The sequence below is a fragment of the Dinoponera quadriceps genome, unplaced genomic scaffold, assembly GCF_001313825.1.
Source record: "Dinoponera quadriceps isolate SergipeBrazil2010 unplaced genomic scaffold, ASM131382v1 scaffold4444, whole genome shotgun sequence".
In the NCBI taxonomy this organism is placed as follows: Eukaryota; Metazoa; Arthropoda; class Insecta; order Hymenoptera; family Formicidae; genus Dinoponera; species Dinoponera quadriceps.
Window position 1 is genome coordinate 1,240,030 of NW_014558991.1, and position 23,087 is coordinate 1,263,116.

General features: G+C 45.2%; 4 protein-coding genes across 11 annotated transcripts; 1 reads left to right on the forward strand and 3 right to left on the reverse strand.

Moving 5' to 3' along the window:
* Nucleotides 1-65: 65 nt before the first annotated feature.
* LOC106750077 (tetratricopeptide repeat protein 37) lies at nucleotides 66-7,587 on the reverse strand. 4 transcript variants are annotated; one of them, XM_014630146.1, is made up of 14 exons: nucleotides 7,504-7,587; nucleotides 6,436-6,769; nucleotides 5,983-6,353; nucleotides 5,486-5,901; nucleotides 4,946-5,413; nucleotides 4,523-4,677; nucleotides 4,295-4,430; nucleotides 3,497-3,864; nucleotides 2,584-2,903; nucleotides 1,584-1,880; nucleotides 1,248-1,511; nucleotides 733-1,116; nucleotides 414-669; nucleotides 66-308 (listed from the first exon to the last, which is right to left on the reverse strand). In XM_014630146.1, the coding sequence occupies exons 2-14, from the start codon at nucleotides 6,759-6,761 to the stop codon at nucleotides 173-175; spliced, it is 3,897 nt and encodes a 1,298-aa protein (XP_014485632.1). In that variant the 5' UTR covers nucleotides 6,762-6,769; nucleotides 7,504-7,587; the 3' UTR covers nucleotides 66-172. The 4 variants fall into 4 exon arrangements, with proteins under 4 accessions (XP_014485632.1, XP_014485629.1, XP_014485630.1 ...); XM_014630143.1 differs by lacking the exon at nucleotides 7,504-7,587 and adding an exon at nucleotides 7,274-7,384; XM_014630144.1 differs by lacking the exon at nucleotides 7,504-7,587 and adding an exon at nucleotides 7,136-7,263.
* LOC106750078 (F-box/WD repeat-containing protein 7) lies at nucleotides 2,931-12,984 on the forward strand. Of its 5 annotated transcripts, none has more exons than XM_014630150.1 (8): nucleotides 2,931-2,948; nucleotides 8,461-8,699; nucleotides 9,024-9,259; nucleotides 9,330-9,432; nucleotides 9,694-10,212; nucleotides 10,409-10,816; nucleotides 11,266-11,581; nucleotides 11,678-12,984. In XM_014630150.1, exons 2-8 carry the CDS (start codon nucleotides 8,490-8,492, stop codon nucleotides 11,839-11,841), a joined length of 1,956 nt encoding a protein of 651 aa, XP_014485636.1. In that variant the 5' UTR covers nucleotides 2,931-2,948; nucleotides 8,461-8,489; the 3' UTR covers nucleotides 11,842-12,984. The 5 variants fall into 5 exon arrangements, with proteins under 5 accessions (XP_014485636.1, XP_014485634.1, XP_014485635.1 ...); XM_014630148.1 differs by lacking the exon at nucleotides 2,931-2,948 and adding an exon at nucleotides 7,643-8,013 and having other exon boundaries at nucleotides 8,457-8,699; XM_014630149.1 differs by lacking the exon at nucleotides 2,931-2,948 and adding an exon at nucleotides 7,643-8,013.
* A 620-nt stretch (nucleotides 12,985-13,604) lies between these two features.
* On the reverse strand, nucleotides 13,605-15,491 carry LOC106750056 (dnaJ homolog subfamily C member 24-like). Its single transcript, XM_014630112.1, has one exon. It carries the CDS (start codon nucleotides 14,426-14,428, stop codon nucleotides 14,012-14,014), a length of 417 nt encoding a protein of 138 aa, XP_014485598.1. The 5' UTR covers nucleotides 14,429-15,491; the 3' UTR covers nucleotides 13,605-14,011.
* An 87-nt stretch (nucleotides 15,492-15,578) lies between these two features.
* Nucleotides 15,579-23,080, reverse strand: LOC106750052 (ecto-NOX disulfide-thiol exchanger 2). Its single transcript, XM_014630104.1, has 10 exons — nucleotides 22,851-23,080; nucleotides 22,483-22,744; nucleotides 21,688-22,280; nucleotides 21,253-21,470; nucleotides 20,920-21,114; nucleotides 20,286-20,469; nucleotides 18,513-18,619; nucleotides 17,054-17,248; nucleotides 16,337-16,646; nucleotides 15,579-15,841 (listed from the first exon to the last, which is right to left on the reverse strand). The coding sequence occupies exons 1-10, from the start codon at nucleotides 22,897-22,899 to the stop codon at nucleotides 15,624-15,626; spliced, it is 2,331 nt and encodes a 776-aa protein (XP_014485590.1). The 5' UTR covers nucleotides 22,900-23,080; the 3' UTR covers nucleotides 15,579-15,623.
* Nucleotides 23,081-23,087: the final 7 nt, after the last annotated feature.

The window sequence follows — 23,087 nt, forward strand, 5'->3', positions numbered from 1 at the left end:
ATTGTTACCCCTAACACCTTCCTCGTGTGTGTTTTTCGACAAGACTTTCTCTCGTTAGATTTGATAAAATATGTGATTTATTATCAATCAAACTTAGAATGTAGAAGAACATCGGGAGATAATAAAATCATGATAAGTCAACTCGAGTCACGGGTTGTAATTCCGCTTGAATTCAGGAATCGCTGCTCATCTCCTTCGCTTTTGCGAGCCATCGCGACATATGTTCGGAAGTTTGGAACTGCGCCTCCGTTATGGATATTAACGACGACAACCATCGGTTGTCAATTTCACAGTCCTCATCTACACGCCTGTAAAGAGAAGAAGGGTCGTGTGAGGGGAACGAAATACAGGATAGTAAGGGGATAGCAGTGCCTGTCATTCGTAATGTTATCGAACGACTACTACCGCCTCACCTGTGTAGAAGAACGGCGATTAAACTCGCCCAGCTCTCGACATTGGCGGGATACGTGAATACGTTCTTCTGAGCCTGTCTGAGAGCTTCCTTCGTGCCGAGGTGGCTGTACGCCGATGCACAAGCGACGTACACAATGTCGGTCGTGGAGGTGTTTCTGCTCAGACTCAGGGCCTTCCCCGCGCACTTGCGGAACTTACTCAGGTTCGTATCCAGCAGCAGAATCCGAACGAGACGTACCCAGTATCGAACGTCATCTATGATCGGTTTTGAAGTGTGAGAATTCTGCGAGAGATTAGGAACGAACGGATTCCACTTACTGGGATATTTGTGAATGCCTTTGGCCAACACTCGTATAGCTTCGGTGATGTTGCGCTGAGAGACGTGGTAATACGCGGCCAACGTGACGGCGTGGTGACCGTACTCGGAATGATCCTCGTACAACTTCAGCTCCTTCAGCACCAGGCTGGTCAGGTCGAAGTCGTCGTGTAGAATCCCCAAGGCCGCCAGCGCCAGATAAGCGGTCATCACGGGCTGCGACGTTTGCAGACACTGGAATAGCAGTGTCTTCACCGCGTCTGGTTTGTTACAGATGTACGCTATCGCGCCCATCGCGCACAGGACGTAAGCTGTGTCCATGTCGGTGTCCGCCAACCAGTGCAGAGCCGTTTCGTAACTCTCGTAGGACTTCTCGTACTGCTCGGCTACACACGCACATTTCTCTCTTTATAAGTTGATTATTTGAAATAATTACGTCCATTATCAGAAATCTAGATCAGCGGTAATGATAAAGAAAAAGAAGCCGAGAGAGCGACCTAGACTCGCAATCCTTTACCTTTGAACAAGGACAACGCCAACTGGCACTGGGAATTGAAACTGTCGCGTTTCACCTGTCCGCACAAGCGCACCGCCTCGTCGTGCTGTCCCAGCTGGATCAGGACGCGCGCCAGGTTAACGTTTATCATATCCAGCTTCTCGTCGAGAGCTTCGACGAGCTTCAGAGCGGCGGCGAATCGATCGGCCGCCGATTTGTGCAACTTTTGCCGTTCCAGCAGCAGGCCGTGGGTGTTCAGGGCGTAAACGTCGTCGGGCTCGCGTTCTGACACACGCGAGATTGCACACGTGTGAAATTAAGCGCGAAGGACACGATAACGAAGAACCGATCGCTCACCTAAGTACCAGGTGAGAACGTCCGTCGCCGCGGATATCGCGTGCATATTCTCGATGAAATAGACGGAGGACGGCTCTTTGTTCAGCGTGGGATCCAGGAGGACGTGAAGCACCCAGTGAACATAGCCGAGGACCGCCTCGTCGTGGTAGCCAAGCTTCGTCGAGTGTTGGAACAGCTCCATCGCTTCCTTCTTCGCGAACCTCTGCGCGATCAATCCCTGACCGATCCAGCTGTTCATGTAACACGGATCCGCGCGTTGCGCTCGGGAGTACGCTTCGTTCGCTCTGTACATGTCTCCTTTACGCCGTGGAATCGAAGATACGCATATATTAGTTTGATCGTCTGACACGAGGAGAATTTTACAGCTCGTTCTGTAAATACCATTCTGTAACCGAGGAACACGTCGGGCACTCCTAATTTCTTATTCTTCCGTTTCAGGCGTGCCATTTTATGATTTACGAAGTTTATATACGAAACTTGACTATGTTTCTTCTTAATTTACCATTTACTGCGTTTTACAAATTTACCTTGAGATATGCCGTTTCTTAGCAAAGATAAGTGAAATGAGCCGATTTTGGCCCTTTTTACTATATTATACTGTACTTGCCTTAAAATGTTTCGAAGATCAGAATCAGACTCAGTTCGAAAACTACATATCGTTTTTATCACACTCCGGGGGCCAGAATCAACCCGTTTTACCTATCGTCCTTCATTACTATTTAAAAATTTACTGCTCCTTTGCACAAAATCGACCTGTTCCTTGATTTGATAAGCTTTACTAAACAGTCTATTCCCCACGCATTATCAGAAAACGTGATAAAAGAATTTACAAGAAAATAAGCTCTTCGTGTGATATCCTCTTGTAAGTTCTCGTTTAAGTGCATGTGTGATTTTAAACTGAACAGAACAAAAGAGTGACAACCAGCGATGCCAATGATTGGTTCACACCGGCTCGGTACCATCATTGGCATCACTGGTGACGGTTATCTCGTGGAAGTACCTAGATGCAAGTACAACGTTCCCAAATTGCTCCAAGCTATCGCGTTGTTCGGCTCTCTGTCGGTCGCCATGACGAAGCAGTGTTGAGCTAAAGCGTAGTTTCTCACGTTCAGCGACATGCATATGACGCCTAGAATGTTCCAATGCAGCCACGACTGAGGACAGAGCTTAACCGCCTGCTTCGCGGCAGCGAAACACCTGGCCGCCACGTCGCTTTTGTTGATCGTCGAGTTGCGTCGTAGTTGCATCGAGTAACAGCACGCCAAATCGTGCCACAGCAGAGCGGAATTTTGTGCGAGCGACAGCGCCCGGCAGAAGCATCTGGAAGCAAAACGAGGACGATGTAGCACAGAGCGAAATGATTCCGTGAGTTGAAGAAATCAAATATCATCCTCCGACGAAACGTTATTAAATCTCTTTTAAAATCCGACAAATATATGAATATTACAAAAATTCATTTAAGAATGAAGAATAAATCATATCTGTTGAATCATATCAGGGATCGCAATCAAGTATTTCAAGATGAAACACGTTTAAAGATAGGCAAGATCTATAGACAAAGCTTTTATTTTTCAATCAATGATACAATAAGTTAATCATACAAACAACACATTAAGAAAATACTGTCTATACATTACACAGCTCAACTGATAAGAATAAGAGTCTTGTAAATACTAGATTTCTTATGACAAGTCTATTTATCCGTTTATCTATCTAAAAATAAAGGAAAGAATTGAGAAAGGATTACTTAAAAGCAGGGTTGGTTAATAACTAGTTACTTCTTCTAGTTAGTCAGTCGAAAGTTAAGTTAAAAAAATTCACCAATATTAAAATCATGCGGACTACCGGATAATATAGAATAAAAAAAAATCAAGATGGACTCGGAAGCAACTGGCTTTAAGAATAATGCTCACCTAATGGACAACTTGAGCGTTTCCTCTCCCTTGATTTTGATATGCTTCTCGGCACTGTCGGATCTGATTAAGATGGGCTTCACCCTCAAGTAGCAATGCTTCCCCGGCATAGCGGCAATCCTGTAACACACGTCACCGAGCAATTTCCAGTTGCAGGACAAATCGCTGCGTATCATAACAGCACTCGTCAGACTGTCCACCGCTTGTTGCAGATTTTCTCGCGCTCGGCTAAGAAATTGCTTCGCCGTGTTCTCCCTTGCCAGACCTAAACACGCCTGACCTAAACCTTTTAACGCCAGCACGTATTGCTCGTCGTTCTGCAGTATATTTTCGAAATCCGCTTTAGCTTCCTCGTGTTGGCCGATTAACTGAAAGAGGAATGGTTGCTATCAATCAATGTTTACGAGACGTGTAATTAACAATTACTTGAGCCATGGATAATAAAATTAATATTTTATTAAACAATTATATGAATATATAATAATTAAGCAAATATTTATTAAAAAAAAAAAACACATAAAGTCTCTATTAAAAGATTTATATAAAATATTTATTATATACAAATTAGTAATATATAATAAGTAAATATTTCTATTCTTTATTTTTACACATTATATAAGATATATTTTCAAGTCGAGGCTCAAATGACTAAAGATCTTCTTTCAAAGACCGTTTTAAATGTGTGTCCTCAAATTGAAGATCACAAATTTCTCAGTCTTGTGGAAGCGAAATTTGCAGTTTTTTTTCAAGAAACGAATTCAGGACGCAAACTTGTCTATTTCCGCGAAGTGTACGTACCAGCTTGATGTTAGCAAGTTGTATCATGGGATACAGAGAGCCCGGGCTGAGTTGTAACGCGCGCTGGTACGACTTCAGCGCGGACATGTGGGCGCCCCGCACCAGATACGCGTCCGCCAGAGATTCCCAGCTGTGACTGCGTAAAACGTAGCAAGAAACTAATGAGACATGTCGTCGCGCCGGTTCGCAACGCGAGCGTGAGACAACGGCGAGATAACTATGGTATACTTGTCGTTGGGATCGGCTCTGATGACATGCTGCAACGCTTTTATGGCTTCCCCCGCATCACCGTCGTCCAGGTGTTGCAGGCCCAACTGAAGCCAGGCCCACTTCGGGCCGTTCCCCTGCATGGTCACTCTCTGCAGCAGCTGTATGTTAGCGTCCTGACGCGAGAGACCACCGTTAGTCGGAAACTCGAGGAGATCGGGATAATTCGACGCCACCGACGAAAGTAATTTTCAGCAGGGGGAAATTGCAAAATATCATTACGAGAGATTAAAAAGAGATATTTGGAAAGTGTGAACGATTTCTGCCTTCAGGCAAAAACTGAACGAAAAGTGTCATACAATTGTATTGCCGTTTTCATTGGTGCCGGTCGAATGAAAATTCGCGCAAGGCGCGAAGCGCTTTTTGCGTTGCACGAGAGCTCACAGTGTTCTTGAGCAGCCGATAAGCGGTGCTCAGCCCGATCCCGGCCTCCTCGGAGCTCGGGTTGATCTGCAATGCCGTCTGGTAACACCTCCTCGAGCGTTCCACGTCGTTGGCGCATTCGCGATAATAACGTCCCAGATGGATCATGCACCGCCAGTTATGGCGGTCCGCCTTGACGCCGTTCAAGAAAGCCACCAGGCTGTGATTATAATCACCCATGTCCCAATATATTTGACCAAACAATAGCCAGGCATCGGAACTTTCCAGAGCCTGTTCCAAGACGTTGGTGGCTTCTTCGAGGTGCCCGAGTTTTTTCAGAAGCGTCGCCTTGACGATGAGAACCTGGAGCTTGATCTCGTCCTGGGACTCCAAATCGTTCAACGCGTCCATAACGCTGGGCTCGTCCAATGTCACGTCTATCCGGGCGTTTATCAGTCGCAGTTGCGCCGAGAAGTTGTTCTTCAACAACTACAAAGTGCAAACTTGTCGATCAGTACAGATCGGTATATCTGATGTTGGGTGTTGCTACAACATACCCACCTCGTTGCACATCTGTCGCGTCTCCAACAACTTCCGTCTGTCACAGCTTCTACTCATCGCCTCGAGTAACGTCAATTTAATTTTGTGACGCAGCTTGTCCTTCAGGGGAGGCCTCAGCAAACGTAGCGTTTGCCTGGAGGCTTCCTCGACCTCCTGCCAGCAATAGAGCTTGCGGTACACCTTGTTCAACAAGAACCAAGCGTCGAACGACTGAGCATTCAGCAAGATCGCCTGATTCAGGCACTCGCGACAGTTAATCAGGCTGTCCGTGCGCATCAGATACGTCGCTTTTGCGATCAGGGCTATCGTCGAGCTCATGTTCAATTTTAAGAGGGACTCGCAGAAATAAGTTATGTCTATTTCAAGCTCGCGCTCATTCAGCACAGTCTCTTCGTAATACACACGGCATATCCATTCTGTTGGGCAGACAGATTATGTTACATTGTAGCAAATCAATATGCGGAAGATTTCAGTGGGAAAATTGACAAACAACTTACCCAGAGGGAGACTGTCCTGTGGAAACTGGGTATGCATATCCTTGGCTTCTGCCAATAAAACTGTAAACTTGTATCCGTCGTATAACATCTTGAGATACTTCTTATAATAGTCGTATCTGTTCACCAGATCTGTATCTCTTATTACAGACGACAGTACACTCTCGTAAAGCCCCTGATATTTGCATAGAGTATTGGGATACTCTGTTAAGATATGTGCCAGAGTCTTGTTGACCAAACTTGTCTTGTCATCGATAGGTACCTGTCGTATTCTACTCAATGTGTCGAGCACCTCGGACAATACTTCATCATCTTTGTACTTCAGAACCATTTCGGTGACTTTGTTTAAAAAATGCATGAACTTAGGAGAATCGCTGAAAATGCATGGAAATCCAATTTTCTTGTTATCTCTTACAATTCAGGATACTTTGGAAAAATATATAGAAGATATCTCACCTGTCCAATTGCACAAGCTTGCAGTAAGCTTGAGCCAACATTTTCCAATTGTCATCATCCACTGGTGCTTTCTCATAGTGTGCTACTAAACCTTGCCAAGCCACTGGATTGGTTGGCTGGAGCTTTACAGCTTTCTGTAGAACCATCATTACCTGCGGCTTGAATTCTTCCATCTCCTGCATGGCAGCAGCTAACAGAACCAATGCTGGATAATTGGTTTTAGCACTCTTCACAATCTTCCTGCATTTTTTTATTGTTTCCATGTATTCGTGTTGCTTGAAGGACTCACGAGCCTCCTTCAGTAATGCCTTCACCTCAGTGGACATTTTGCTTCCTATAATAAATAAAATCAAACTTTAAAATACAACACACATATAACAATAATTATAAAAGAAAACTATAAGTGCACATATATGTGTATATATATATATATATATATGTTTATATACATACATACAATGTTAAATTATGTTTTATAGTATAAATTATATAATAAATGAAAATAATAATTGCAAGAGAAAGAAGATGCTTGCGTTGATAATGACAGTACTTTAGTAAGTCTGAAGAAGCAATTTAACAAAGTTTCGCGACAATAACACTTGGCAGATATAAACAGTCGTAAAACAAACGACACAACGACACGTATCAAAATCAGTAGCTGACTAGGCCTACTACGTGGTACACCTAGCAGCACAAATACCTCAATAGTTATTTGCCAGAATTTCCTACAATTTTCAATCTTACGTCTACACAAGGACGCGGTGTGCAAGGTTGAAAATCATACGAGTAACCTTCGTTACAATTGTCAAACTTTTTGTGCAACCTTATGTACACTTACTTATGCACTGACGTATTTTCCTGATAAAGTTTGGAACACAATTAATGTCCAATGGCAGAATGTTTCTCCGAAGATGAGCTCTCCCATTGGACGGCAGCCGCTTTCCGAACCACATCAGGAAAAAAACGAGTACAAGCCGTTGTGACATTTGTCACGTGTCGTGTGTAAAATACATATTTTTCTTTACATATACTTCTATTCTATTTCCTTATATTTATATATGTTACAACGTTCAGGCGTTCAGTTGGCTTCGATTGGAGCATATTTCCGAGACCGAGAGATCCGCGGGATCCGTAGGGCCGAACCAATGTGATCGTCCGAAAGGACGTGTGGAGGCGGCTTAGCGCGCACGCTCTGCCATATGTGCGTATATACCTGCCGTGCGAACGAGTGCGAAGGAGTCGGGGAGAGGTGCAGACCGCAAGAGCCACCGTAGAAGCCTGCCAGGAGGCCGCCCGATGGAACCGCCGTTCGCCGTGTTTACGTCCGTTACCTAATTCCCCCTCGTGGCTGTCAGCAGTTCCGCGCCCGCTTTCGCCCTGCCACACGCTACCTCTAACCTATCGCCGACGACACGCGAGAGAGATGAATGCTATGCTCCTTTGATAGGGACTACCGTCGATTCGCACACGCTTGACACGCGGGACAGTCCGTCGGGCCCATCAGCGCATCGTCGGGGACATCGTCGTCGGGGCTGACCGATCGAAGGCTGACGAGCGGGAACGCGGCGTTCGTCCTAAGTATAGAGATATCCACCTAGTTTTTACGCTTAGTTTCGCCCGAGCCCCCACGTACACGCCGTGGCCCGTCGTCGTCGATTCTCGCGGACACTTCGTGGGGTGTGGCTGCCGGTTTGTTTTTTCTTTGCGATATATTTTCGGGCTAGGTCGGGCACGCGGCGCGAGTCAAGGTTAGGGGCGCGCGACGAGAACGACGGTGAATCGTGCCGACGGATTTTTAACCTATCACGCGTACGATTCGTGTCTTCTTCGCTCCTCGTGGCCGCCTCTCTCGTGATGCAACCAGGCAGCGTCACTTCCGCCCGTGGTGCCCGAATTACGATGTGTTGTGTGTAGAAATTGTGCGACGTGGATTATAATTGGGGGCCCCTGGTTATTAAGATAAGCCACCACGTGCTCGTTCAGAGCATTAACGGGTATTGATGTTTTCTGTTGTTGCCCAGGTAGACATACATACTACATTAGTGCGTATAGTAATGTCTGTCCCTTCTTCGTCCTCCAACAATATATCTGACAATAACAAACTAGGCGGTACTAGTCCTAGTCCTATCGAGGGTATCGAGGGAGTGCCAGGACCGAGTTCCTTGGGTCCTATGCATGCTGTGTTGCCGCAAGACGAAGAATCTGAGGATTATGGAGACGAAGGGGACGAGGATGATGAAGACAGCAGTGAAGCGGAAAGTGGGGTAAGCCGGAGAATCCAGCCTTGCTTTAACGCGCGCAAGTGTACAATTGTATTTCCTAACAACAAAAGGAACAGATGGCAGAGCAGTTGCAAATCTGTGCGAGTAATTGAGTTTATCAACTGAACAAACTGAACGGAATTTAAGGAATGTTTGCTCACACCTTTGTAAGAATTCCTACCGCGATATTGTTTCCTCCATACTTGGAGTACTGTTTGTACCTGTTTTGTCGTTCGCCGTTTTACAAGACATCCACGTATATAGATAGATGTTGTTACAGTAATACATTTACGTGTATATAATTGATGCTTTGTGTCATATTCGTAGATCAGCGACATTGGGTTGTTTTGTGACGCCGAGTGTACAGCAGAAGTCGAGGGCAACAATAGTCAATCTCCCGTGTTGCAGTCCCAATCCTCGATGTTCTCCGAGGAAGTTCAGAGTTCAGTACTGCATACCTGCGTGCCATTGGACGTTGTTCAGCATCAAAGAAAGCGGAAGAGCGAGACAGAGAGCTGTCTACCATGTAAGAAACTCATTCCAGAGGAAAAGTCTCATTCAATGTAAGCGTTTCTTCTTCTTCGTGACTGATAAGAATCACGTGCGCCGATTCTCACACCTCCTTACCTTCAGGACCACGAGAAAGCTAGATGATAAGGGTAAACATGTGAGGTGCGTCATACCTACGAAGGATAATCCTCCTCCGGAGATGAACAGTTGGCTTTTGCAATTTCAGGTATTTGCACAAGAACTTGCCGTGAGTGTTATGTTGAAATAACAGGTCTGTCCTTTTTCGCTGAACTGTCCGCAACTAGCCTGCACTAGTTCTCTTCTTTCATCCACCAAGTCTTTATATATGTCTCTTTTCGAGTTCTACAAGCGTGGTTCTACTAGATCAACGAGAAAGAACTGATAATGTACAGAACGGATAGAATACGTAGTATTTTCACACACGACGGCCATGGGGAAAAGCGAGTGGAAACGATTCTTGTTGCAGAGGTGGTCAAACGCGGAAAGAATGTTAGCGATAGACGAATTGATAGAGCGATGCGAACCCACGCAGGTGCGTCACATGATGCAGGTGATAGAGCCGCAGTTCCAGCGAGACTTCATATCGCTACTGCCGAAAGAGTTAGCGTTGTCGGTGCTGGCCTTTCTCGAGCCGAAGGATCTCCTGAAAGCGGCGCAGACCTGTCGGAACTGGCGCTTCCTCGCGGACGACAATTTGCTGTGGAAGGAGAAGTGCAAAGCTGCCGGTATAGAGGACCTGAGGGACCTGCCGCTGCCTAAACGCAAGAACTGCCGGAACAGCAGCCACAACTCGTCGCCGTGGAAGCAGGCCTACATGCGGCAGCACAATATCAAGATGAACTGGAGGACGAAGCCGATCCGTACGCCGAAGGTGCTGAAGGGCCACGACGATCACGTCATCACGTGCCTGCAATTTTCGGGGAATCGGATTGTCAGTGGCTCGGATGACAACACCTTGAAGGTGTGGTCTGCCGTCACGGGCAAGGTAATTATAAATGCGCATCAGATATGAAGGTTTTGTTTCCTGCACCGGAACTGACTTACACTTATTGATAAAAGTGCGTCTAAAAGTGACTGAGGAGAGCCACCTTTAGAAGCATTTTTACCGATAGTTCACAGTATGGAGCAAAAAGTCTTGGGCGATTGAGAGAGAAACAGAAGTGGTATATTTCCGTTTTCAGTGTTTACGGACTTTGGTAGGGCATACCGGTGGCGTGTGGTCTTCGCAGATGTCCGGCGCGATCGTTATCAGTGGTAGTACGGACCGTACGTTGAAAGTGTGGAACGCGGACACCGGTCAGTGTATTCACACTCTTTATGGTCACACGTCGACGGTGCGGTGTATGCATCTACACGGTAACAAGGTCGTCAGTGGTAGCAGGGACGCGACGCTCAGAGTGTGGCAGGTGGACACTGGGGTGTGCTTGCATGTGCTCGTGGGACATCTAGCGGCGGTCAGATGTGTGCAATATGACGGGAAGTTGGTGGTCAGTGGTGCCTACGACTATATGGTTAAGGTTTGGAATCCGGAACGCGAGGAGTGCCTTCATACTTTACAAGGACACACCAACCGTGTTTATTCCCTCCAGGTAAAACACACGCCGTTCCGTCCTATTTTATCCTGCCTTGATGGCACAACGCGCCGCGTACCATCATTGGCATCATTGACTCCTCGAGCCCCGGCGCATATTTCAGGATTTTACGATAAAAATTCTTCTCTATCCCCATTCGCGTCGTTTAATGGAGAATTTTTTCGAGCTATCCAGGCGACAATTAACTTATCGCGAAAAAGATTCATCTTCATTCTTTCATCGATTCTTTTCTAATTGTTCGCGATAAAATTTTCGAATTGTTCTGCTGAAACAACTTTTCAAATCTATCGGCGCGTTTTATTTCATTTCAGTGTACGCTTATCTGACATTTCCTTCGTTAAAATAACGTTAAATTTCGCGAAATAAAAAGCGGGACTCAGGGAACGAGATATTTTCGCCTCTTGCTTTTCGATACTGACTTCTTTCGTGACCCCTTCCCTTTTCAGTTCGACGGTGTGCACGTTGTTAGCGGATCGTTGGACACGAGTATAAGGGTGTGGGAGGTGGAGACCGGTGCTTGTAGACACACCCTGATGGGCCATCAGTCTCTCACGTCGGGGATGGAGCTGCGCAATAATATCTTAGTGTCGGGCAACGCCGATTCCACCGTTAAAGTATGGGACATTGTTAGTGGTCACTGCCTTCAAACACTTTCCGGTCCAAACAAGCATCAGTCGGCGGTCACTTGCCTACAGTTCAATAGCCATTTTGTGATTACGTCCTCCGACGACGGCACGGTAAAACTCTGGGATGTTAAGACTGGTTTGTATCACTCACGCCTCCGGGAATAATCGAATCGCCGATTCGAGCCCACACGTTCGATCAACAACGATCAAAACGTCGTTGTTTTTGTTGCAGGTGATTTCATTAGGAACCTAGTTGCCCTGGAAAGCGGTGGCAGCGGCGGCGTCGTGTGGAGAATCCGAGCGAGTGATACGAAACTAGTGTGCGCAGTAGGTAGTCGTAACGGTACCGAGGAGACGAAACTGCTTGTTCTCGACTTCGACGTTGAGGTAAAATAGTGCGCCCGTTTCGTGCCGCGCGACGGATCAATCGCCCACTTTGTACGACTTCTGTACATACTTGAATTAAGTAGTCCTAAAGCTAATCTACTGTACAATGATACATGTATTACATGGTGTGATTGTGATAAGACTGTACGCGTCGTAAAAATCGGGTGGTTTTGCGTGAGCAGCGAAAGACGGAATGGAATGAACGAGAGATATATAGAGAGAAAGAGTGGGAGGGAAGGTGGGGGGAAATTGCTGAGCGTGACAGAAGAGAGTTTAATGTATGATCTCCGGATGGATTTTGAACAAGTGCTCGTTGGAAAAGAGTTAATTTCTATATATCCATTGTCGGAGAGAATGCGGGCGAGCGGTTGTCGTGGTGTACAAAAAGAAAGGAAGGAAGGAAGAAAAAAGAAACGTGAGATTTATAAGACTCATAAAAAAAAAGAAGAAGAAACTTACGGGAGCTTATCAGTGTACTTTTGAATTTTCGCTGTTATAACGATTCAGTGGAATATCACCGACGGTGTAAGGGTAATGAGAGCCAAGACAGAAGGAAAAGAACGGAAATTCATCACAATCTGCCGTGATGGAGCATAACGGTTTTATTATGCGGGCATTTATACGGCAGCATTTGTCGATGGTGAAAGACAACAACAACGGGGCTGCATCGTGCGAAACTTCCGGACAAAATGACATTATTATTTTGTTGAAGAATCTCATATATGTCCCGAAGCAGACGAGATAATACAGAGTTGACAGCAATTTCGATACATCATTTGGATTGTACAAATTCCCCTTTTTTTCTCCTTTTTAACGAGCAACGGAATTTCCGAAAAAAAAGAAAAAAAACCCCTGTTACTACATCGAGCATAATGTTTATAATAATTTACTGGCTGATCTGTCAAACTGTCTTTGCAGCTTTAACCCAATCCCGATATAACTACACTTGTACAAGCATCGATCTGGTTAAAGACAAATATTTTTATAAACGTTCACAAGCTGGTATTTTCATATCGTTGGCGTTTGAATGTGAAAACACTTTCGCCAATTCGGCCGCAAAAACGATTCGGAACGAGAATTCGATTAGCAAAAACCCCCTTTTCTTTCCTGTAGCAAGAGATATTTTCGTGTTACAGTGCAATAATTTAAAAAGAAAAAAAGAAGAAAAGCAACACAGTCACACTCGTGTGCAATACAGACTTAATTGAACGATGAAAAAACAGTACAAGCCTTTTACCTTTCTCAACAATCGGCAATGTTCGACGTGTGAGGTTTAACATGCGCAGCATCGGTGCTCTTGATTCAATCGACAACAGTGGCGAGCGGATTTGAGATCTTGAGAGAGAGAGAGAGAGAGAGAGCGAAAGCGAGAATATTTGTATTAGCCAGATCTTTTCCATCTAGTGCGAATTGTGCGACGATAAAAAGACTTAGATTCATCATCGCGACATCAATTGTCACTGACGAATTTTATATGGATTCTGCTGAATCAAATATCAAGAATGGCATTACCTTGAACTCTACGCTATTTGTGCAAATGCATCAAATCTTTATTATTGGACCTAGGCTAGACTTAGGTGTCGTGTTTATTTGTATATTGCTCAATAGTTTATATTGTAAGAATGTGTTACCTGTTGTATCATTTTTTTTATATATAAGAAAAATAGAAAAAGATGTTGCTGCATATTTTAGATTTTGTTTTATTTTATTTTTTTTTTTAAATTTATTATTACAACTGTACACACACGTACATACATACACAGACACGCAGACACACACACATACGCGCGCACGCACACACGACGTCCTTGTGCTAAGAAACATATTTTGTACAAAATAAATATTCGATTTCGACCTCTTTCTACATAAACTGTGGATCTTGTCTCGTTGCGCTGTACAACCAAACGCGGAGGGGGGTCAAGAAGGGGAAGGTTAACGCACACCTCGAATTATCCGACTATCGTCGCGTTATCGATCACAACCATGAGCTCGTTCGTGCCTTCGCCCAGGTACGTAACGCATCTTCGAGAGAAGTCAGTCTTGCTTTCTTAAGGCATCACGCATCTTCGAGGAAAATGCCTGTACGCAGCTGCATATCGAGAGAGAGAGAGAGAGGTGTTTCCGGTGTCAGTGAAAACATCGTCATTTCTTCTCAGTCTGAATCGTTATGTCGTCCGTACTATGTTTCCACGAGGATGATGAACGTGCAGCTTTCGCAGTTCACCTGCAGCACGCTGTTCTTCTCCGAGAGATCTTCGATCTCGACGAAGTAACGGTCGCCGCATCTGCAGCGATAGAATAACGTGTCGCCGAAGACGCTCTCCTCGAGCTCATCGACTTTGAGACGCGCGTACACGAGTCCGCCCTCGTCCTCCAGTTTCTCCTGCCTGCGGACCGCGTCGTACCGCCTCCTGGATCGCGGATCCCCCAACATTCTCCAGGCTTCTTGGACCTCGTGGAATCTGTGGGCGTCCCTCTTCGAGGCGTCGTTCTTGTCCGGATGGAAGCGCAGCAGGCGCTCGTGGTAAGCCCGCTTGATCTCCTCGTGAGAAGCCTCCTTCTCGCAGCCGAGCACTTCGTAGTAATTCACTTGCATCTTCGAGCACAGATTGTGTCTGCTTTTTCTTTCTTTCTTTTCTTGGAGAGCGGAGGATTAAACGTACCTTCGGCTGTTTGTTCAGCCACTCGACGCGTCAGATGGTGTGTGTCGTGACACCTCTCGAGTGTGGCGCGGATATCTCGTGGTCGACCTAACCTAGCGCGGCTCGTGTTTCAAACTTCAGCTCGCGCCATATTGCGATCCGGACAGGACTGCCAATGTAGAGAATCGTTAGAAAATCGTCTAATTCTTAGTGGTCTCGGCTAGTGACTTTTGATGATCCACGGCGATGGAATCGTCGATCCTACAGCGCGATCTTTTAACTCTCCGAGTCTCGGCGTATATCCTTCGAAGGATGTATCTCCAAAAATGAAAGGATTCCGATCGATCTGTCTATTTACAGTAGCAGAAGCAGTTGCATTATTCGGTACAATAATCCTTATTACAGCGGTTTTAAGTGAAAATTGAATTTTCACCGGTATTTTCTAATGATTGCAGTGAGTTTCGGGTCGTTCCTCTCCCTGAAGTGAACTGAAATGTACGCGAAACGTCGGGAACAAATCCGGGAAAGACGCACTAACGGAAGCCAAATTAGGCATTTTATAAAATACCAATATTTTTCTAATTTTTTCATACTAATAATTTAATCCTCTTCTGCTGAGCCCACTTTTCAAATTGAACTTTTCAAACGCACAAATGTTGAATTTTGTGAGACTCAAAGAGTTAAAACAGTGGCCCGAAACTTAGACATAAGAGGCGAGAACATAGCGGTCTGATGACGACGGCAAATTAAACTTATGCAATTCAATTGATTTCAGAAGAGAGGTCGCTTTAGTCTCTGATGAGCTCGACAATTAAATCCGACGTTGAAAATATCAGATTCAATTGATGTGAAAAATATCAAAACTCTTACTCCGATCGATCTTTGCTAAGCGTCGACGCAATCGAGATCCAACTGCGAGTCATACGTTGCGTGTGAAACTAATAAAGATGCTTTATTAATTCACAACATCGACACACCGAACTTCGTTCGCCATTGTTGTAAAACAAAACGAGCGTGGAGCTTTCTCACGTCTTCGACGAGCCTCGATTGCGGATCGCGCGAACTGTGGGTGATAACGCTAAAGAGAGGAACAACGAGACAGCGTAATTTTTCGTAACTTTTTACATTCAATCGTCTAAGTCGATTTTATCAGTGATTGCGATAAACGTTAAAACCTGAAAACTGCCAACGCCTCTCCATATTCGCGCCGATGCCGAACAGTTCCTGCTTAAACACCTGCGGGAAGCGTTGCATCAGAACCTCCACTTCATTTGGTTTGATACCGGGTTCCATTTTCTGCAGATACGACCATAAATAATCCACGCTCGCACCGAACGGATGAATGTGCAGGAACGTCGCTATCAGTCCTGAAATCCGAGCAATGTGTTATTAACGAATCGCAATTAACATGATGTAAACAGCATTTGGTTTGAAGAGCGGCTTCCGCAAGAAAAAATTAAACAATTTTTAAATAACCGTAATGAATACAATAACTATAAGCGCCAATTTTTAACATAATGTAACTAATTCAATAGCAGGATGTTTATTGTTTGAAAAAATCAGGGGATTCTCTGAGGATTTTATTGGAAATCTGGGAATTTTAAATGATGTAAAATTGGAAAATTTTCCAGAAAATTTCAACATAAGTAAACCATTATTCATCAAATAGCTACCAAAGGAGAGGGAGAGAGAGAGAGAGAGAGAAAGCGATCAATGAAAATATATTTTTATTTTATTATTATCAATTAATTTTATTATACCGTATATCCTTGAGGATGTGCCAAGACTCAAAAGACTTAAAACGCGTTTTAGTCGTCCGTCGGAAATTCGCTTCGTCGTTAGAGAACTGATGACGAACTTACCGATAAGCTTCGCATCCTTTTGGGTGACTTGCACGAAGTTGGGGGCAAGAATGTGCTGCTTCGGCGTGCGTGACTCCTCGCTTATGTCGTCGTCTTTGTCGAGAGTGATGATCTCGCTCTCCCTGGGCTCCTCCTTCTTCGTGGCGTTCAGTTTGACCGTCAGGTCTTTAATTTTCTGGTCGTCCTGCGCCTGTTGCTTTCGCGACTGCATCAGCTGGTCCTGCATACCCTTCAGCGTCTTCTGCAGCATCTTCATCTGCTTCTCCTTGCCGTCCATCTCGGCCTTCGTCTCCGACTTGAGGAGATCCACCTGCGCGCAACGATCGAAAAACTCGTGAAAGAATTCTTCGGCATTTTCGCGCGAATCCCGGAATCGGTGAGTCGACTCATGATCGTGATTAATTTATTCATTTATTTGTATTTATGAGAAATTGCCTCTTTGGTGCGAAGCGTAATTTTCAGTTTTATAACATATTTTTATTTATAACATATTTCAACAACAAGGAAAATCGAGAAAAAAGAAGAAATAGAGAGACAAACGAAAAAAATATATAAAAATAAAGACAGAGAAGTTAAAAGGATATATTAATAATAGAGAGGAAGCGACAAACGTGAAGAATTAGTTGAATTAATTTTTCACAATAACTTCGAACGCAAGCGACAGACAAGCGATTGAACATTCCATACATAGGGCTGAATTCGACGATTCTCACACACCTCGTTCTTGTACGCTTCCAACTGACACCTCAGACTGTCGTTCTCCTCCTTGAGAGCCTGCAGCCTCTCGGCGTCCTCGTTGCCGTCCGACGGATTGCGGCCTTTCTTACGCTGCGGCTCCTCCTCCGAGTCCGACACGTCCATCTCGCCCTCACCCTCCATGAGACTGTCCTCCAGCTGCACCGCTTTTATTTCCTGCCATTGCGAATAGCGAAAGATACAAAGTGCCCCGATCTGCGGCCATCGCTGTGTCTCACACAAATACATGCAGAAAGAGAGAGAGAGAGTACATGTAGTTTCGTCTTTCGCGCCGCGAACTACGGTTACTACTCTCGGCCGCGTATCCCCGAGAGTGTGTCTCTGTCGTTACGAATTTTGTACAGCGTGTGTCGCTCACAGAGAAAACAAATTTTGCTAGAACAGCAAACGTTTGTCGATGCAGTGGCAACAACAAAAAAATTGTTTAGACAGCAAACATTTTTTTTGCTGTCACTATATTGACAAACATTTGCTGTTCCAGCAAAATTTGTTTTCTCCGTGCTCTCTTTTTACTTTTCTTTTTCCTTTCTTTTTTTTTTTCGGTATACACGTAGAGAACGAAACACGTAAATTTCTGTAGTTCAGAGTTGAGGCGAGACGCGAGGATTTTCTCTGGCGCGTGCTTTTCGGAAGCGGAAGCGTTTTCTCCCCCCTCGGGACTCGCGACCCCTTTCTCTTCGCAGCGCTTTGAGCTTACCTGAGCGTGAGCAAGAGTGTGGCGGATGCGGCTCTGAAGTACAGAAATAATAGGTATCGTATATATATAAATTTATCGAGTAACGCCGTTTTGGGAAAACGAGACGCATGTCTCATTTGCGAATCCATGCTGGATAGTAGTAGTAGTAGTAGTAGTCTCGTCGTGGTCGCCTTTCGGTCGCCCGAGAAGTCGCCACTACTCCTCGCAATTTACCTTCTGTTCTGTATGTTGTTCTTAATGTTGTGCGTGTTGCCGAACAGGACATTACGGTCTGCCATACCGGTGAGACAGTAAGAAAGGTAAAATCGGAATTCGTTTACGCACGAAAGGCGTGTGTCTGACCGTATTTTCTTTATCGTTTCGTAGGTGAATCGGCTCCTCCTTTTCACTTACCTGTGACACCTTAGTAATACTATTTGCAAAACATGAGAGAGAGAGAGAGAGAGAGAGGGGTGTGGGGTGGGGGAGAGAGGGTGTTCATTGGTGGTACCGTGCACAAAACTTATGCTCGGACGAGCAGACTTGCGACTTCAAGACAAAACTTCTGAGATCATACTGCTTGAAACTATGCGAAAAATAGAGAGAGAGAGAGAGATAGAGAGAGAGAGAGAGAGAGAGAGAGAAAGAGAGAGAGAGTAGAGAAGTACTAGAGAAAGATAGGGAGACAGAGAGAAAGAAAAGAGACACGCTACCAGCATGTGGGAGTGGAGTATACATACATACCGAAGATTGCTTCTTCCACATTTCGATGTTCTTCCGTTGCGCCTTAGTGAAGTGATCCCAGACCTTCTTGTGGCTGGCCGCAGTAAAGACTCGTTCGATCTGACTGACTGTTGATGACATGGGCGCATGTTGCATACAAAAACACAACAAATCCTCCGTTGTATACCTTTGCTTTGAATTGAAACTCTACGCTCGTAGTCTCGTCTATGTTCATTTCGTTTTTTTTCTTTCTCTTTCTACACACCTTTCATTCGTCATACCGCGTCACTCGTACTCTAATTTTTTTTTTGAACACGTTTAGTTTTTTTACATATCGTGACTGATTCCCGTGCCCCGTGAACACACACACACACACGCACACATATACACACTCGGGATCTTCTTCGTTAAATTCTCACATACTTCCCGCCTTTACTAATCCGGAGCGTGTATATATGTGTGTGTGTTCGCGTGTATGCAGAGCCACGAATAGTCTCACGAGTCTCTCTCTCACGTGGATAGATCGTGCCGAGCGTGTCGTAGCGCATATCTAAACTAACGTAAACTTGCTTTTCACCAAATATTCCGCTTTCATCGTTCTCGCCTTTTCATCTCATCTCTGCGGAAACGTAACCCCCGAGGACTTGCAATATATACCGCAGACTTCCGACGCTAAGGACCATCTTGAACGAGCCGGTTCTCCGGTAAATCGACCTTGTCAATCAGTTCTGTTTCTTCGTTCAGTGCTTAAGCGCTCGTCGCGCGAGATATTTGACAAATGGCTCTGTAAAGGAGCAGTTAGAGAGAGGGAGAGAGAGAATCGTTCAAGCTGAGATTTTTGAAACTTTTGATCTGCTGTTCAAAATGGTACCTTAACAACGAACGTCCAGCCCATCACCCTTAATCCTTAGCATTGCCAAGCATGCAGTTTTCAAGTACACTATGGCTCTATGAGACAGAATTCGCTCGATAAACCGCCTTCGTTCATTGGCTTTGTTGGGTCCTAAGTCCGAGAGACAGGATTTTTCACCCACCTTATCCTCGCCTACTATCACTGATCCTTCCTACCGAGCCGCTTCCAATCGTGCATTGACCATAAACAGAATTCATATGAAGAACTCGCTATGATACACTTGAGAGATTGCGAAAGTTAGTGACGAGACAGAGAGAGAGAGAGAGAGAGGCACTTCGTCGTGTATGAGAGTGAGCTTCGATCTTTCCTCGCTTTTGCTTTTGCCTTGTTTCCTTTTCTCACGTCAAGCGTATCATCGGATATGCAAAAAGCGTCGTATTATCGCCGGAATATCAGAACGTCAAGATCGACAAGCTTGAGAGAGGTTCGATTTGATTTTTGTACCTTATGATATCGGTTGCCGTACACCTTAATCGTCATGAATCGTTTACTCTTCGTTATCATTCACGTGTGACAATGTAAAACGTACCTTCGTGTGAACTGGTATAAGAACAAAATCTCTGCTTATTATTGGAACACGACACGTGACACGAGGTTTCGTCGTACACACACATACAGTGAGGAACGATATCGCCATGTCGATACCGTTAACACACGATCACGATCGAGATAATCACGATTTTCGGTTGCGTTCGTTCTATCCGGACAAGGAGGTGAGACGATTTCCCCGATTTGCTGAGCTTATTTATGCCAAGGTGAACTTACCAGCCAATAGCGATACGTGTGGTGCGAGTTTTCTTCGCGCACACGAAATATGAACGATACGGTATGGAGCTAGTATCAGAGACAGAATGAGTGAGAAAATGAGTGCGTGTACGTACATTGTATGAGAAGCCCTTGCATGCGTCCCTTCATCAGTTCCTTCGCTTTCTGCAGCTCCTCCTCATAAGCGGCCTTCTCCGTCAGCAGTCGGCGCACGTGGGAGTTCGTCGACTGTATCATCGAGTAGAAGATATTGGCGTTACGTTTCGTGCAATCTCCTCGTTCTAACCACGTTACGACTACCTGCGAACAAACATCAATTGTGAGGCCCTAGTGATATATTCGATCAATAGATTTAATGATATGAACCTTCAACTATCGGGGCATGACACATCGCCGCTGTTCGCGTAAGCTCTCCATCTCGCGTTACCGTTGCTATTTTCTATACCATGAAAGTATCGATACTAATATTGAAACGGGTGTTTAATCAAGAGTATCGATATCGTTGGTGATCAGGACAAAAATATCTCGATAGCGATACTGGTGATTGAAGCTTAAAAACTTAAAATTTCAAAAAATATAAAAATCAGGGAAGTATTTGTCTTTTAAATTATTTTTTAGATTTTCGGCCGAAAACGAAAAAGAATCGAATATTCGGTTTCGACCGAAATTGAGAAAAATAGTTTCAGCCAGTTAATAAATAAACGCTTTGTCTTAGGAGATCGAGAACTGCTTGTTGCAATGATCACTCACCTGCACCGCCTTCATAAACGTGTCGTCTTGCTTAATTTTTTCGCAGATATTCGATGCCTCGTGATCCGTGTAGTGCACCACCGGAGGTGGACTCGACGGTGGTCTTTGCCTCTCCTTTTCCACTCTCTCTCTGTGACGTTGTTCTCTTTGCAACTGTCGCTGTCTGCATTCCCATTCATACTGATCATCTCTAGCCTACGTTTAAACAAGTGGTATACAGCAGTGGTCATTGTGTTTATATGCTAATGACCAAACAGGTAGATGTGATTAGATTAGATTACGTGATTGTAGCGTAATTTTAGACAATTGGACAATTTCAGCCAAACAACAAACCTGAGCAAAGTCTACATGCAGTCTGCCTGTATTTGCAGAGTCGCCACTGGATCCTATTCTCACCCTGTAGCCAGACAGATAAATCGCCGCGTCGACGCTAGCTTCCAGCACGAAGCGTATGTGACAGAAGTTTTTCTTGGACAGACGCAGAGTGGTGATCTCCCCGCATCGCTCGAATATCTCCTGTATTATAGCTTCGGTAATATTTTCAGGTAACCCTGTGCAAATAGTACGCGCGATCATGTTATACAGATGTAAATGTTCGCATAGATATAAATAAATAATTCATTTTTATTCTCGGTTTTACCCTGACTACCAAGTTTATTTTTAGTATTAAATATAAGTAAAGGATGAACCACTTAACTTTAGAAGCTTAAATTGACTTCTATCTAACTTTAGAAACTGAATTTATTTCTACCTTGCAAATATACGTACCTCCGACGAAGATCGTCCTACACCCCGGTGGCCGCTCTCGCGTGGTGGGTGGCGGGGCGTTCGGGTTCGGTGGGAACAACGTACAGCTCTTACAGTGTATAATCTCTTTGGTACCTTGAGGTGTCGTAGGCGGCGGTGGCAAGCTCGCGGTCATTATTTGCGCTGCGTCCGTCATGATCTGCTCGGCGCCCAGTATCTGTGCGCCTATCATACTTCCGTCATGCGACATCATGCCCATACCCATCGGGTTGTAGCCGTGCGTGTGGCTCATGTGGGGGCCCAATGCCATTTCGCTCATCATAGGCGCCATCGGTCCCATAGGACCCATTCCCACCATGGAATAACCTACCCCCATACCCCAGACACTAGTGGTGGGCTCTATGTGTGTTGCGCCTATACTCGGTGTATTGTTCGTGTTGGTCGACGAAAGAATTTCGTTGTTGTTCGAATTATTCGAATGAGCATTATTGTTTTTCGAAGAATTCCCGTTGTTTCTCTCCTCGATTCTCCGATCGTCCCTCCTGTCGCGTTCGTTTCTCTCTTCCCTCCGTTCCCGATCTCTGTCACGTCTGTCGCTGCGCTCGCTTCTCGACCTTTCGCAAGAACATACAAACTATAATTAATATTGGCTTATTGATTCCTATATTTTACAAAAGATACATGTTTTATAGAACGTTCTTCATATTTTAGAAATAACGTATTACACTCTTTTTTTCACGCTTGCTTAATTCGGCATCCTTTTAATGAATTCCAGGTAGCGTTTTACCAGGAACACAATTCCAGGAAATCAAATACCTCCTATTGGTATCTCGTGTTTCCCTGCTATCCCTGTTCTCCCGGTCTCTCCTGTTGTCGTTCTTATCATTTCTCCTGTCGTTACTGTCGTCCGAAGTTTCCCGCACTACCGGAGGCTGATTCTTGTTCGTACTGAACTCCAACGGCGAGTCGTTCATCCCGGGCAGCGGTATGGGTGGCGGCAGCGGCGGGAACCCCTGACCCGCGAGTTCCATGAAGCCCTGCGGTCCGGGTATACCCAACGGACCGATCGCTCCCATGCCTGGGAATAACATATCCTCTTAAAATTCTCGAAACGAAGGCAGCTCTCTGCGAGGGAGTAAATATCGGAGCAACGACGGTTGAAGGTGACCATGGGTGACACTCACCCATGGGCGGCATAGCGGTTGCTGGCACTCCTGGAAAGTTGTAAGCCATTTCTTGCGGGCGGCACGCTCGAGTTCCTCCTCGAGCGGTAGGCGACAGGTAAACACGGCACGGCGAAGTATATCTTGCTCGTTGTCCTCGAAATCATCCACGGATGATGGCGGAGGCGAATATGTGCAGGGTGGTTGCAACTGCAGACGAGGGACGATCAGCGCGAGGATGTTACTCTCGTGCACCAC